Raw genomic sequence first — 13,908 nt, 5'->3', positions numbered from 1 at the left:
TGAGGTGGAGTTGTCTGACTACGAGGACTATGACGACGACGAAGCTGTGCCACTGACACAGCCAGCTGGGGTGTGTACGCCATGTGATGGCAGATACAGACGTGAGGAGATCACTGAGAACTATTTCTGACTGAGTACAGATGCAAAGACAGCTAAATGTTGCTTGGAAAATAAAATTTTTAATAGTGATGCACCACAGTTACATCACTGAAGTGCATCAAAAAATGGAGTCTGTAAAAACAAATAAAGTCCAGGGCACTGGTTTGCACATCCCCCCTTGCCAGCCTATTTTTTGGCCCGCTTTCCAGACCCACTGGGGTGTCCCTCGGCCCCCTCCGAATGGCCTGCAGCATCAGCGGATCGCCTGGTGCTCCTCCTTGGCTCTGATGCAGCGCTGGCCGGGCTGCTGCGGCTGCTGCTGTCTCCAGCATCACCCAGGTCCAGGGCAGGATTGGAGGCGGCGTTTGATATTAACATGGCCTCCATGGCCGTGGTGATCCTGGCCATCCCCCTGGTCAGCTCAGCCGTATGCTGACTGAGCACCGACTCCTGATTTGAGCTTCGATGGCACAGCTGCGCGGTCGCCGCTGCAAGGCGGGCCATGGCCCGGTTGAGCACCCGGGCATCCCTCCTGCGCGCAACCTCATGCTCCTCCTGCCTGGCAGAGGAGTGGGTGATGGCAGTGGTCAGCCTGCCCAACCCTGCTGCCACCTCCTTGTTGCTGTCCACAACAGCCTGGAAGCCCTTCACCAACTCCCCCATCTGCAGGTTGTGCTGCAGGAGCTGGCGTTGGCAGGCCATGGTGGATCTGGCCTGTTGGCGCTGGATTTTGACCATCTGGCCCTCCAGGCCCAGGAACACACTGCCCTCCCGTGCTGGTGCAGCAGTGGTGGTGGTGGTGGTGGTGGCACGGCGTCTGGCACTGCTGCCTCCGGCCTGCTGAGTGGGCAGGGGTGCCACTGGTGGGGGTGTGGTGCTGGCCGGTCCCGGAGCCCCTGCTCCCAGGACAGGTAGGACGGGTGGCAAGGCCACGGTTGTGGCAGGTGCTGTTGTCGGCGGAATGGTCTGCCTTGTAGGGGAGTTTTCAGGTGAAAATTGCAAGGGGGGTGTGCTGGCCAGTACTGGGGAGTGCACTGCTTGGTAATCAATCACCAGGACTCCCTCCATTCCAAGCCCTGGGGTGTCTCCTTCCTCATCCTCATCCTCCTCCTCCTGGCCAGGCTGGCTGGTGCTCGGCCCTGCCACTGCAGTATTTGATGTTGAAGCTCCCTCTGCTGCCACAGTGGTGCCGGCTGATGGTGCCCCTAGGTACAAAGAAGCATTTGTAAACTGAGTGCCGATGTATTACAGTCAGTACAATTATGGCATTCCACATGTCCTTGCATCTCCTTACACCGTGTCACACTGTTTCCTGTCTTGTGATTCTGCACTGACATATTTGGCTAACTTCTGCTGACTACATGTACCATGATGCTTGTCTCTTGTATGTTGGTGACAGTACAGTGCTGGTGTTTGCCTATGCATTGTGTCTAATGGGGAGGTGTCTGGTAGGGTGTGTCATGATGCGCATGCTTCTTACCTGTAGCTGTGGCCATCGCAGTGCTGTCCAGGGTCCCGATCCCTACGATGCTCTCCCTCTCGATGGTGCTGGAGACAATTTCCTCCAGCTCGGTGAGGGGTGGCGCCGGGTTCTTGCCTCCTCCGGTGTGTCCAGCCTGCCTTTGGAGGTCGGCCAGCTTCCTCTTCGTGAGGCTGCGGAGGTCATAAAACCTTTTCTTAAGTTCCTCAATGGACCTGGGGGTGACTCCAGCAGCATTGACCTTCTGGGCGATGTCGGCCCACAATCTCCTCTTGGTGCTGTCTGGCACGTTGAGGGACAGCTTGCCAAAGAGCTGGCGGTGCACCCTCACCACCTCCTCAACCAGCACCTGAAGTTCTGTGGTGGTGAATTTGGGCTTCCTCTTTTGGGAGGACTTCTGGCTTCCTGCCTGATCTGCCATTTTCTCCAGCTCCTGCTCAGTCTGCAACCTCCTTCTCCCACTGCTGCTAACTGTGTGTTGGGCTCAGGCAGGCTTTCCAGAAACTTCTAGAAACTTCTTAATTGGCTGCACCTGCCAGGGTTGCCACTCCCTGTTTGGGTGGGGGAGGGGGAGCCACCTCATTGGCTGAATCGCCTATTGCCGAGTCGGCTTTTACCGATTCGGTAAAATCCGAATCGGTAAAATCCGATTCGGTATTATCCGATTCGGTAAAAGCCGAATCGGTTCATGCAATGCATTCCTATGGGCTTTTTCGCCATGGGTCTATGATTGCCGATTCGGTTTTTACCGAATCGGCTTTTACCGAATCGGTATTCGCCGAATCGGAAATATCCGATTCGGTGGTAGCCGATTCGGTGTTTTCCGATTCGTTGTTGGCCGATTCGGTAATTTCCGATTCGGACCGAGCTGAATCGGAACGTACCGAATCTCATTACCGATGCCGACCGAATCGGTTTTCATTCGGTATTTTTTTCCTACATCTCGTTTTCCGATTTCAGAATACCGATTCGGCCCGCCTCGGTATTTTGAAATCGGAAAATCCCGTTTACCTACATCGGGCCCCTAGTCCCTGTTCTAGGCTGTTCAGCGACCAACACTCAATATGACAAAGTTCTTTTCATAGCTTCTCTAATAGCTAAATCACTTATACTGCAGTCCTGGAAAACAAACCAAGTACCGACCTTTCAGGCATGGAAGGCTAAATTATTACGAATCAAAGGCAGGGAAAGAAAATATGCGCTTAGATCAGGGGCGTTCAAAAAATATGAAAAGTTTTGGAGTGTGTTTGAATTGTAAAAGATACCTTCATAATCACCAGTCTGCCTATATGCACTTTTATGCACCTTTTGCACTTTTATGCACTTTTTGCACTTTATAATTATTCTTTGCACTTTATAATCATGTCGTGGACACCTGATCGTCCATTATTTATTCATATTCATATGCCATGTAATGTACTAAAGCTTTTTACAAATGTATTTTGTAATGCTGATCTTGTCTTTATGAACTCTCAATAAAAATAATTAAAAATATATATATATCTTGCTCAAACGATAGGAACGTGGCGCTATGTGCTCGCCTCGTGTTGGAAGGGCCTTTGTAAAGGTTAACTAGTCATTTTTCTGTTGCTTATTTATGCATTTGGTTGTTGAGTTGGGGTGAGATATTTGCTCAGACAGTATCACCGTGTTTAAAACTGTCAAAGTAACGAAAAAATACTATTAAAAAATGTGCTGCATTATGCTGCATATTTGGCCTTTTCTTTCCCCATAATTTAGCCAAAACTGCTGCATAATTCTGTGCTGTCTTGCCGCATAATTCCGTTATACTAGACTATGGAATGGAAAGTCAGTTACAGTTAAGGGCAGATTGAAGAATACAGCGGTGGGACACATATGAGCATACGTTCACCGTTTAACTTTTATACAATAAACTCGTCAAGGAATTAGCCACTTGCTGACAGAATTGGTCTTATCCGGAGTGCAACACAGTGTCCCCCCCCTCATTTTTCATTAACTCGTGTTAGGCCCTATCTTTAATCGGCAATGTGAATCTACAAGTCCCAGCATGCATAGAGCTGTGGGCTCAAAAACCAGGGCTGGCTGAGAGTCACACTCATGACCTGGTGTCGCCTGACAGCTATGAATTCTGCAGCTCCACCACACTTTTCTCCATTCACATGAACATGTTAAACGTATGCTTAAAAGGACACTTCTCCGCTTTCATTAGTGAAACGCGGCCCACATGAATCACTAGCTGTGCAACGCTAGGCACGAGACCTAAAAACAAACTTTCTGGGTGCAAGAAATGCTCGTAAATCTACACCTGTGTGCATATGTAGCATCACATTTAGTCACAGTAACTCCTGGTGTCAGCAAGACCCAGTCACAAAATCACTGATGCGGAGCAGCCCCATGTGGGTGCAGGTGAACTTTAGGGTAAGCTTGGCTGCACTGCTGACCAGAGAGTACAGAGCATCGACAGGAAAGGAGACCCTATAACCACCAGTATGAAAGTTCCTCAGCCAGACTCTACAAAGAAAGACCCATCCAGACATCCCTCTTCAAAGAAAGACCCATCCAGACACCCCTCTACAAAGAAAGACCCATCCAGACACCCCTCTACAAAGAAAGACCCATCCAGACACCCCTCTACTAAGAAAGACCCATCCAGACACCCCTCTTGAGCTAAACTTAGATTCTGACACTGCATGCTACGCGCTGATTGACTCGGATGATATTTCGCATTCAAAATAAATCTTTTAACAAGCTGCCTGCACCGCCGCTGCCCGAGAGATCAGGTACAGGGGGGAGGGGGGGGGGGGGGCTCGCCGCAATTTTTTAACTTATGAAATTTGTTTTTATTGCTGAAATTAATAAATCTGTTAGACCAGGCTTACCCGCACGTTAAAAATGTGTCACTCCATCTCGCTACGTGGCGGGAAGGGGGGCTTGGGGGAGGGAGCCGACCGCCGGGAGGTCTCCTCCCCCGGGCGGTTTGGGAGGGCTGCGAGGGGTTCTTTCCAGAAGTTGCCAGAACGTTCTAGTTTTGGGCTGGTCTAGTAGGACCAGCCAGCCCAAGTATAAATTGCCCATTCCCGCCTACCCGCCACCATTTTAGGTTTGGTGACCTGGTGGCTAGGAGGGCTTTTAGCTTTTTTGTGAGAGAGTGTCTTGTGTGGCTGTGAGACTCTTTTTCGGTCTTTAGTGGTTGTGCTTATTGCTTAGAGCTTAGATATAATGGAAGATGCACGAGTCATTGAGGCGATGCGTCTGTTGGCGGATGCCGGCCGTTTGGATTTGCTCGCAGGAGGTGGGCAGGCTAGGCCCCAACGCCAGGCTTCAGCTGGTGTGGTGGCCGCGGTGATGGCATGTTCGTCGCCGAAGAAGAGACGCTCGAGTCAGGTAAGCGAGAGGGGCCGTTCCCGGTCTAGGAAGCCGGCCTCTCAAAGGATGGTTCGAGGGGAGCCCGGTACAGCGGAGGCGCCAGAAACTCAAGGGGCTTTGAGTGTGGGGGGGGGTGAGTCTTCCCTAGCTCCGGCTCCTCAGTTGGGAGTTGTTTCTGGGGCGGGGGGATTTCCGGTTATGGTAAGTCAGGTGCAGGTGTCAGGGAAGAGGGGTAGGGGTGGTCGGGGCGGAAGCAAGAAACGCTCTGCTTCGGACCCGCTGGTTGAGCGGCGGGGGCAGTCTTCGGACGGGGCCCCTGTGCACGGTGGGCTTAGGGGATCGGTTCAATTTGTGTTGTAAGATACGGAGCGGGAACAGGTGGATCATGGTGCCCATGACGCCATGTTGGTCGTTGAAGAAACTCAGTTTGTACCTGAGGCTGCTCAGCGGATGTTGTTAACCCCTTCAAGACAGCTTTCTTACGAGGTTCAATCAGGGGAGGGTCGTGATGGTAATGTGGTCAGGCCTCGGGCTGGTTTGTCTTCTGGTTTCCTTCCGATGGGTGGTCAGGAGGTTGTTGGTCGGGATGCTGTTGCGGGTGTGGGTGATGTTGGGGGTAATGTAGGGAGCCCGTTACTGTTTTCGACGCCGGGCTCGTCGGCGGGTGAAGTTGTATCTGTGGGAGGTGGCTCTAGAGGCGAGGGCGAATGGGCCCAAATGGGCGAAGGAGGTTCGTTTTGTGGCGCGAATACGGCTTTTGAAGATCCGCGCTCGGGGAGTTTTAGTGGTGGTGTTTCTCTGGGCCATGATGATGGTGGATCTTTTCACGCTGGTTTGCAGGTTCGTCAGCCAGCTTTTGGTTTGGGTTCTGCGGCATTTGGCGCTTCAGTTATGGGTTCGGGAAGGTTCCATGCTCCCGGGGCATTGAGTGCGGGGGGTGTAGGCTTCCAGGGCACGTTGTTGGGTCCGGATAAGGGCTTCGGCCAGGTGAGCGGCGGGCCAGCGCAAGGGCCCAGGAGTACAGCTCCTCGCTTGTCTGGGGCTTCTGGGGGGGGTCCTTATTTTATGTGTGGTTCCCCGGGGTGGGAGCATTTTGGCGCAGCGGGGCTTGCGCAGCGTAGTTTCCAGACGGAGGTTTCAGGCCAGGAGTCACTAGCGAGGGCCTATCGGCAATCTTCTTCTACGGCATTGGCATGTGATAATTTGGATCACAGTGGAGATGAGGAGGTTGTAGGTGGATCCCCGGTGCGGGAGGTGCAGTTAAGGTCGGATGTACGTGGTCGTTCTTTGGAGCGGGGTCGGAGAATGGATGTTGGTTCAAATTGGAGGGGGAATGTGTCTGGTTGGATTGTGGATGGTAGGAATCCTAGCACACCAGTCCAAACTTTTTCTTTGCAGGAAGAGGTTAGGCGCGGAGTTCCAGACTTGGCAGGGCGCGGTCCAGTCCCATTTCGCCAAGGGGAAGTGAGGAGAGTGCCTAGCGCGGCCCTCTCTGTTCCTCCGAGGGATCCCGCCGCGGCCAGCACACGAGGGTCTGGCGTGACCCCGCTGACCCCAACGAGTAGCAGGTATAGGTGGCAGGCCTTACCGGCGGCTATGGAGCTGCAGAGTCAACGCGCAGGGAGGTACAGGCGTGTACAGTCTGCTCCCCCTCCTGGAGTTTCAAAATCATTAAAATGCACAGTTGTTGATACCGGGTTGGGTAAGACCCGTGGTGATTTGTTGCATACCAGTGTTGATTCAGTGGTGTTGGACTACGATGAAGAGAGTCCTGAAGAAGGTGAAGTGCGGGATCCTGAAGGGGGGGTGCCCTCTCATGCTTCCCGTAGTGTTTTACAGGCTCCAGTGGTCCAGAGTCAAGTGCAAGGGAGAAGAGAGCACGGCCCATCGGGTAGGGCGCCTCGCCGACCGGATGCATTGACCTCGGCGCCACGGGCGGAGCCATCGAGAGTGGTCTCTCTGTTGCCAGGTGAGCAATCAGCCACACAGGCCAAACCTATTATGGTGTCTGTGGGTACAGGTGGTGAAACCGATGTGGTTATTGGTGATGGCCGTCTGGTCAAAGGACGATACGTAAGAGACACTGCAGTTGGTACCGATGATGTGGTAGAATTAATTAATAAAGTGGAAAGTGGTGTTATGGCTGGTGCTTCCAGCAATGTTAAAGAGCCAGTGGCCAGTAAGGAGTTAAAAATCAAAAAGTTGCCTTACATGGGGGTTACGAAACCTTTAGGTGCTCATTTGATGTTAAGTACCAAGGAACGTATTTGGAATGGTGAGTATGTAGAACTCCTTAAGCTACTGCACCGGGAAGTCCGGTCTAAGGAAGGGTCTAAGGAGGAGGAGTTTGAGCTGGCTAAACGCCCTAAAGTGCCTTTGAATATTGAAAACTGGACAGCTGTGTTTCTGATTTATGCTAGTGTATATTGTGAGAAGTTCCCTGAGCGCAGCGTGTCCCTTTTTAAATACATGGACGTCATTCGCAAGGCGCAGATCACCGGGGGTGGTTTTGCCTGGTCTCAATATGATGAGGAATTTAGGGCCAGGGTGGCTTGGGATCCCGAGGCTAAGTGGGGGGAGCTTGATTTGGATTTATGGCAACATACAATGGGGTCAGCGTCAGGGGGGAAAACCATTTTTACGGCCAGTGGTTTCCCATTAGTTTACCGGCCCTTTCAGGGGAAGCCCACCCGGGGAGGGGTGGGGGCAACTACAACCATGCAATCAGGGTCTGGGTTCTGTTGGGAATTTAACAGGGGCTCCTGTACCAGAGAGTATTGTAAATTTAAACATGAATGCTCTGGTTGTGGAAGGAAACACCCGTTGTCCAAATGCTGGGACAACCAGCCATCGGGGAGCCAACAGGGTAAGCAAACAGGTTCAGGTAATGCCAGTACGCCCTCACAGTTTTCAGGGGGAAGGGGATCCAGAGGTGCTAAGGGTGCTGGGTCCAAGGGCTCGTACACCAGTTAAGTTTGAGAGGCTGCGCATTGCTTTACACGGTTACGAAGATGAGTCAGCAAAATTAAAACTGTTGGAGGGTTTTCAGTTTGGTTTCCGGCTAGGTTACCTAGGCTCTCGGGAAAGGAGGTGGTCTGCCAATTTAAAATCGGCTTCGGAACATGCCACAGTGGTACAAGACAAACTTAATAAAGAGGTACATGAAGGAAGGATGGCTGGCCCGTTTCAGGATTGGCCGATCCTTAATTTGATTGTGTCACCGGTGGGAGTGGTCCCGAAGAAAGAGCCGGGACAGTTTAGACTTATTCAACACTTGTCGTGGCCTGAAAGGTCATCGGTGAATGATTTCATTGACCCAGGGGCAGTGTCAGTATCTTACTCTTCGGTTGACGTGGCCATGTCACTTGTTGTGACCGCGGGCGCAGCCGCTGAGATGGCCAAGTGTGATATCAAGTCTGCTTTCCGGCTGTTGCCTGTCCACCCGGACGATTGGTGCCTTTTAGGTATACAATTCGCAGGTAAATGGTACGTGGACAAGGCTCTGCCGATGGGCTGCTCCATATCATGTGCTCTGTTTGAGTGTTTTAGTACTTTTCTGCAATGGTATTTTTCCCATCAGTCCGGTCATTCACTGGTAACACACTACCTTGATGACTTTTTCTTTGTCGGATCCCCGGGCTCCGCAGAGTGCCAGAAGGCTCTGGACACATTCCAAGGGCTCATGGAGGATCTGGGAGTTCCTCTGGCTCCCGAAAAAACAATGGGCCCTGCCACTATCCTCTCATTTTTGGGTATTGAAATAGATTCTGTACTTATGTCTGCTCGCCTGCCCGAGGACAAAAGGGTCAACATGGTGGAACTGCTGGAGGTAATGTTGGCAAAAAGGAAAGTGCTGGTGAAAGAGATTCAAGTGCTTTTGGGCCATTTGAATTTTGCTTGCAGAGTGGTGAGAGCGGGCAGAACTTTTTGTAGAAGACTGGGCAGGGCTTTGGCAGGTCATCACTTGCCCCACCATCGTGTTCCTCTGTCTGCTGGTGTTAAGGAGGATTTGAGAATGTGGAAGTTTTTCCTGAATTCTTTCAATGGTGTCCCCTTGGTAAGAGATGTTGACTTTCAGTGGGATGTCCAAATGTTTTCGGATGCTGCCGGCAGTGATGGTTTTGGGCTCTTTTGGAATGGCAAATGGTGTGCGGAACGTTGGCCTGATGAATGGTTGAATGGTGGTCGCAGCATCACTTTTTTGGAATTGTTCCCTTTATTGGTCGCTTTGACCCTGTGGGGGGAGGAATTGGCACACAAGAAAGTGCTGTTTCGTGTGGATAACATGGCTGTTGTAGAGATAGTGAACCGACAGTCTGCCAGGGACGAACAGGTGTTAAAACTTATGAGAGTTTTCGTTCTGGGTTGTTTGAAACACGACATTCATTTTCGTGCCTTACACATTCCTGGCGTGGACAATGACATTGCGGATGCTCTGTCTCGTTCACAGTGGGGGAGATTCCGTGGACTGGCGAGGAACGCAGACAGATCCCCGACTCCGATGCCGATTCATCTGTGGCACGTCGGCGAGGTCGGGTCGTACAATTGGTGGTAGGTTCTTTGTCTGTGTCTACGCGTTCTGCATATTCCCTGGCCTGGAGGGAATTCCTGGAATCTGGTGCTGTCAGAAGGGAGGATCTGTCGCGTCGGTCGGACGATGTGGTCAATTTTATATTGGACCTCATGGATAAGGGTCTAACCAAAGTAACCATTGCTGGGAAACTAGCGGGGATTGCTTTCATGGGGAAGTTGTTGTGGGGTTATACTCCGTCAGCGGGGGAAATTGGCAGGAGGATGCTTGAGGGTTGGGCCAGGGAGCAAGGGCACGTTGGTAGATCCAGGGCTCCCCTATCTTGGCAAGTTCTTGCCAGACTAATCACAGTTCTGCCTTTGGTTTGTTCGGATGATTTTGAGGCAAGTGTGTTCTCTATGCTCATGGCGTTCATGTTTTTTGGAGCTTTCAGGGTCTCGGAGTTGTTGGGGTCGAAATATAAGTGTGGATTGTATTGGAAAGACGTTTTTTGTTATGATGAGGGAGTGCATGTCTGGTTGGCCAGCTCCAAAACTGATCAGACGGGTAAGGGAAAAGGTGTGTGGTTACAGGCGCGTGCTCCAAAGCTTACTTGCCCTTTACTGCTGGCGCGGCGCTGGCGTTCATTATGCGGGGGTGGTGATGAGGTTCTTGTTTTCCAACATATCAATGGCACCCCTGTAACAACTTATCAGTTACGAATGGTTTTGCGCAAAGCTCTGCAGCACATTGGTCTTGATAGCAATCTCTATGGGACTCACTCTTTTCGAATAGGTGCAGCCACTGAGGCCTTTAACAGAGGTTGGACTGAGAGGGATATTATGCGATTGGGGCGTTGGTCTTCCAATTGTTTCCAGCGTTATGTGAGGAGCTCGGCAGAGGAGGCGCATGCGTCGTCCTCCTTCACATGATTTCTAATTTTCTTTTCTTTTTCAGGATCTGTTGCTGGGCCTCGCTCCTCGGTGGTAACGGTCTGGATAGTGGGGCATTCCTTCGTGAAGTGGGCCAGAGTCCAGGCAGCACGAAGTTACTTTGGAGAACTACTTGGTTTTAATGATCGAATGTTTAATGTTATTTGGAAGGGTAAAGGTGGGATGCTCTGGAGAGAGTTAATCCCTTGTTTGAACAACAACATGGTGGGCGGTTTATGCCCGGATATTTTAGTTATTCATTTGGGAGAAAATGATCTCTGTGCTACAAAAAGTGTGGTTTTGCTGCGAGCTATGAAACGAGATTTAGGCCTCATCAAGGATCTTTGGGCTGGGTGTCATGTTTTTTGGACGGAGTTGATACCGCGCAGGATATGGAGAGGAGCTGTGAACGCCAGGGCTGTTGACCGGGCCAGGAAGAAAGTGAATTCAGAGGTGTCTCGTTGCTGTAGGAGCCTTGGTTTCAGCAGGATCTCACACAGGGACATTAAGTTTGAGTCAGTTGAGTTTTTTAGGGATGATGGGGTTCATTTGTCCCGTGTGGGCATGGATCTTTACTTGTTGGAGCTTCGCGAGGTGTTAGCGCGGGCATTGGCTATGCAGCGTTGATTTTCTCATTTCTTTTTCGCTTCGCGTGTTGGGGGGCAGAAAGGGAGGCGTGGAGTGTCTCCCCCGCCTACCTTTCTGGGTGGCTGTGTTTTTGTGTATCAGTACGGTTTTAGGCAGATTGTTGGTTGAGTATTCGATCGAGTATTTCTTTGACAGGTGCTGGGGTATGTTGGTCATGGTTTGACCGTTCAGTTTTGGGAGGGGTGTATCTGCAGGAGTGCAGGGTCAGGCGGGGTCTATGGCTATGGAGGACATGACCGTTGTTATTTCATTTGTGGTTTGACGAATAAAGTTTTAATGATGATGTATGTTTGATCAATGACGAAATGTTTTATTGATGACGTAATGTTTTATTGATGACGTAATGTTATAATGCTGTTATAATGTTTATTGATGTATTGTTGGGAGGGCCCAAATATTTTAGGGGTGGGGGTTGGGGGCCTGAGTTTGCAGTTATTTATTTATTTAGTGAGGTTTAGTTTTGTAAGGCGTTGCCAAGGTTTGTATTTGTAATGTGCACCTGTTTCCTAATAAAGCGGCCTTTTACACACACAAACAATTTTGGTCTACTTTTCTCCCACCCCTCGCCCTCCCTCCCAAGGGGGGCTTGGGGGAGGGAGCCGACCGCCGGGAGGTCTCCTCCCCCGGGCGGTTTGGGAGGGCTGCGAGGGGTTCTTTCCAGAAGTTGCCAGAACGTTCTAGTTTTGGGCTGGTCTAGTAGGACCAGCCAGCCCAAGTATAAATTGCCCATTCCCGCCTACCCGCCACCATTTTAGGTTTGGTGACCTGGTGGCTAGGAGGGCTTTTAGCTTTTTTGTCCCACCCTCCCTCCCGTTTTTTCATTAGCTTTTTCTTCCCCTCGCTCCCCCGTTTTTTCCCCATTTTTGGGTTTTTGTCACATTTTTCTTTCAAAAGGCTGTTTTGTGGGTTACCGGTGTGCAGGGGTTTTTTCTTGTAATTGTATTTGTCGCTAGGAACAGGTGCTGTGCGGTGTTTTTGTGTATCAGTACGGTTTTAGGCAGATTGTTGGTTGAGTATTCGATCGAGTATTTCTTTGACAGGTGCTGGGGTATGTTGGTCATGGTTTGACCGTTCAGTTTTGGGAGGGGGGTATCTGCAGGAGTGCAGGGTCAGGCAGGGTCTATGGCTATGGAGGACATGACCGTTGTTATTTCATTTGTGGTTTGACGAATAAAGTTTTAATGATGACGTATGTTTGATCAATGACGAAATGTTTTATTGATGACGTAATGTTTTATTGATGACGTAATGTTATAATGCTGTTATAATGTTTATTGATGTATTGTTGGGAGGGCCCAAATATTTTAGGGGTGGGGGTTGGGGGCCTGAGTTTGCAGTTATTTATTTATTTAGTGAGGTTTAGTTTTGTAAGGCGTTGCCAAGGTTTGTATTTGTAATGTGCACCTGTTTCCTAATAAAGCGGCCTTTTACACACACAAACAATTTTGGTCTACTTTTCTCCCACCCCTCGCCCTCCCTCCCAAATAGGAACTCTATACTCCTTAGTGCCATCTTGGGCAGCACCGTTTTGGGTAGCGCTGTAGCGTTTGGACGACTGCATTTGCCAGCCTTTTTAGGAGGGGCAATGCAAGCGCGTCTTACTTGAGCTAAACTTAGATTCTGACACACACTGCATTCTACGCGCTGATTGTCTCGGCTGATATTTCGCATTCAAAATAAATCTTTTAACAAGCTGCCTGCACCGCCGCTGCTTGAGAGATCAGGGACAGGGGGGCTCGCCACAATTTTTTAACTTATGACATTTGTTTTTATTACTGAAATTAATAAATCTGTTAGACCAAGCTTACCCGCACGCTAAAAATGTGTCACTCCATCTCGCTACTTAGCGGGAAGTAGGAACTCTATACTCCTTAGTGCCATCTTTGGGATCGCCATTTTGGGTAGCTCTGTAGCGTTTGGACGACCACATTTGCAGGCCTATTTTAGGAGGGGCAATGCAAGCACGCAGCGGGCACGCCGATGATGCGCCACAGTCGCGCCAGAGGCAAGCCCGTCTGCGCCTGTCTGCGCTCTGCCCGCGCTCAGCGCCAGCCACGCTGCCTGCGCCAGCTACGGTATGCTAAACTACTACAGGGAAGAACTGCTCAACATCAGTGAGAGGGCTGCGGAGGGGAACATCAAGTAGCCCAGCCACAGGCAGTCAGTATTGCATTAGAGTGTGGATTGATTAACTGCAGGTCCCTGATAAAACACTACCAGGAGGTGTCAAACATGCTAGAAGACATAGATCTGGATGCATTATTTCTCACAGAGACATGGACTAGCAATGACTCCATGGTCGAGATAGGCCTTGCTTGTCCAGACGGCTATAAGATCTTTCACAAACCCAGGGCCTCTGGAAGAGGTGGGGGAGTTGGGTAATATTTAAAGAAAAAAAAAAGTAATATTTAAAGAAAGATGGAATTTTGTTCAACTCCAGGTTGAAGAGGTTGCTGGGATTGAGCTACTAGGCTTCTCGCTACAAGCGACAAGGGGAAGGCTTCTAACTGGAATGGTCTGTTATAGACCTCCTGGCCTAGATACTCAGTGTCAAGATCTGGCTGATATCATCGCTGCCCTGACCCTTACACATTCCAGAATGATGATCCTAGGGGATTTTAACCTGTGGGATAATGGGACCCTAGGGAATCATCTGAGAGACCTGAGGTAAGCATGTGAGAACCTCAGTCTATATCAGCTAGTCCGACAGCCTACCCATTTAGGAGGACATGTGTTGACCTTACTGTTTGCAAATCAGATTGAGACGGAGGTGATCAGTGTATTGCCTCAAAGCTGGACGGATCATTCACTAATTCATTTTAGGACTACTCTGCCTAAGGTAGCGAAGGTAGCGAATAACATCAACTGCTCAGTGACCCACCGCAGGGGAA

At 50.4% G+C, this 13,908-nt stretch overlaps 1 protein-coding gene across 1 annotated transcript in view; it reads left to right on the top strand.

The window, feature by feature from the left end:
• LOC147711973 (uncharacterized) overlaps nt 1-10,996 on the top strand; it is a 57,035-nt gene extending 46,039 nt beyond the window's left edge. Inside the window, exons 3-5 of the mRNA XM_086919571.1 lie at nt 4,769-4,945; nt 5,768-6,896; nt 10,395-10,996. Coding sequence (XP_086775697.1) covers nt 4,769-4,945; nt 5,768-6,896; nt 10,395-10,996 — 1,908 coding nt within the window. The remainder of the gene's footprint in view (nt 1-4,768; nt 4,946-5,767; nt 6,897-10,394) is intronic.
• The last annotated feature ends 2,912 nt before the right edge of the window (nt 10,997-13,908 follow it).

Source organism: Lissotriton vulgaris, chromosome 5 (assembly GCF_964263255.1).
Source record: "Lissotriton vulgaris chromosome 5, aLisVul1.2, whole genome shotgun sequence".
NCBI lineage: Eukaryota > Metazoa > Chordata > Amphibia > Caudata > Salamandridae > Lissotriton > Lissotriton vulgaris.
Note: the sequence above shows the minus strand (reverse complement) of the source record. Positions and strands in the feature narration are given on the sequence as shown.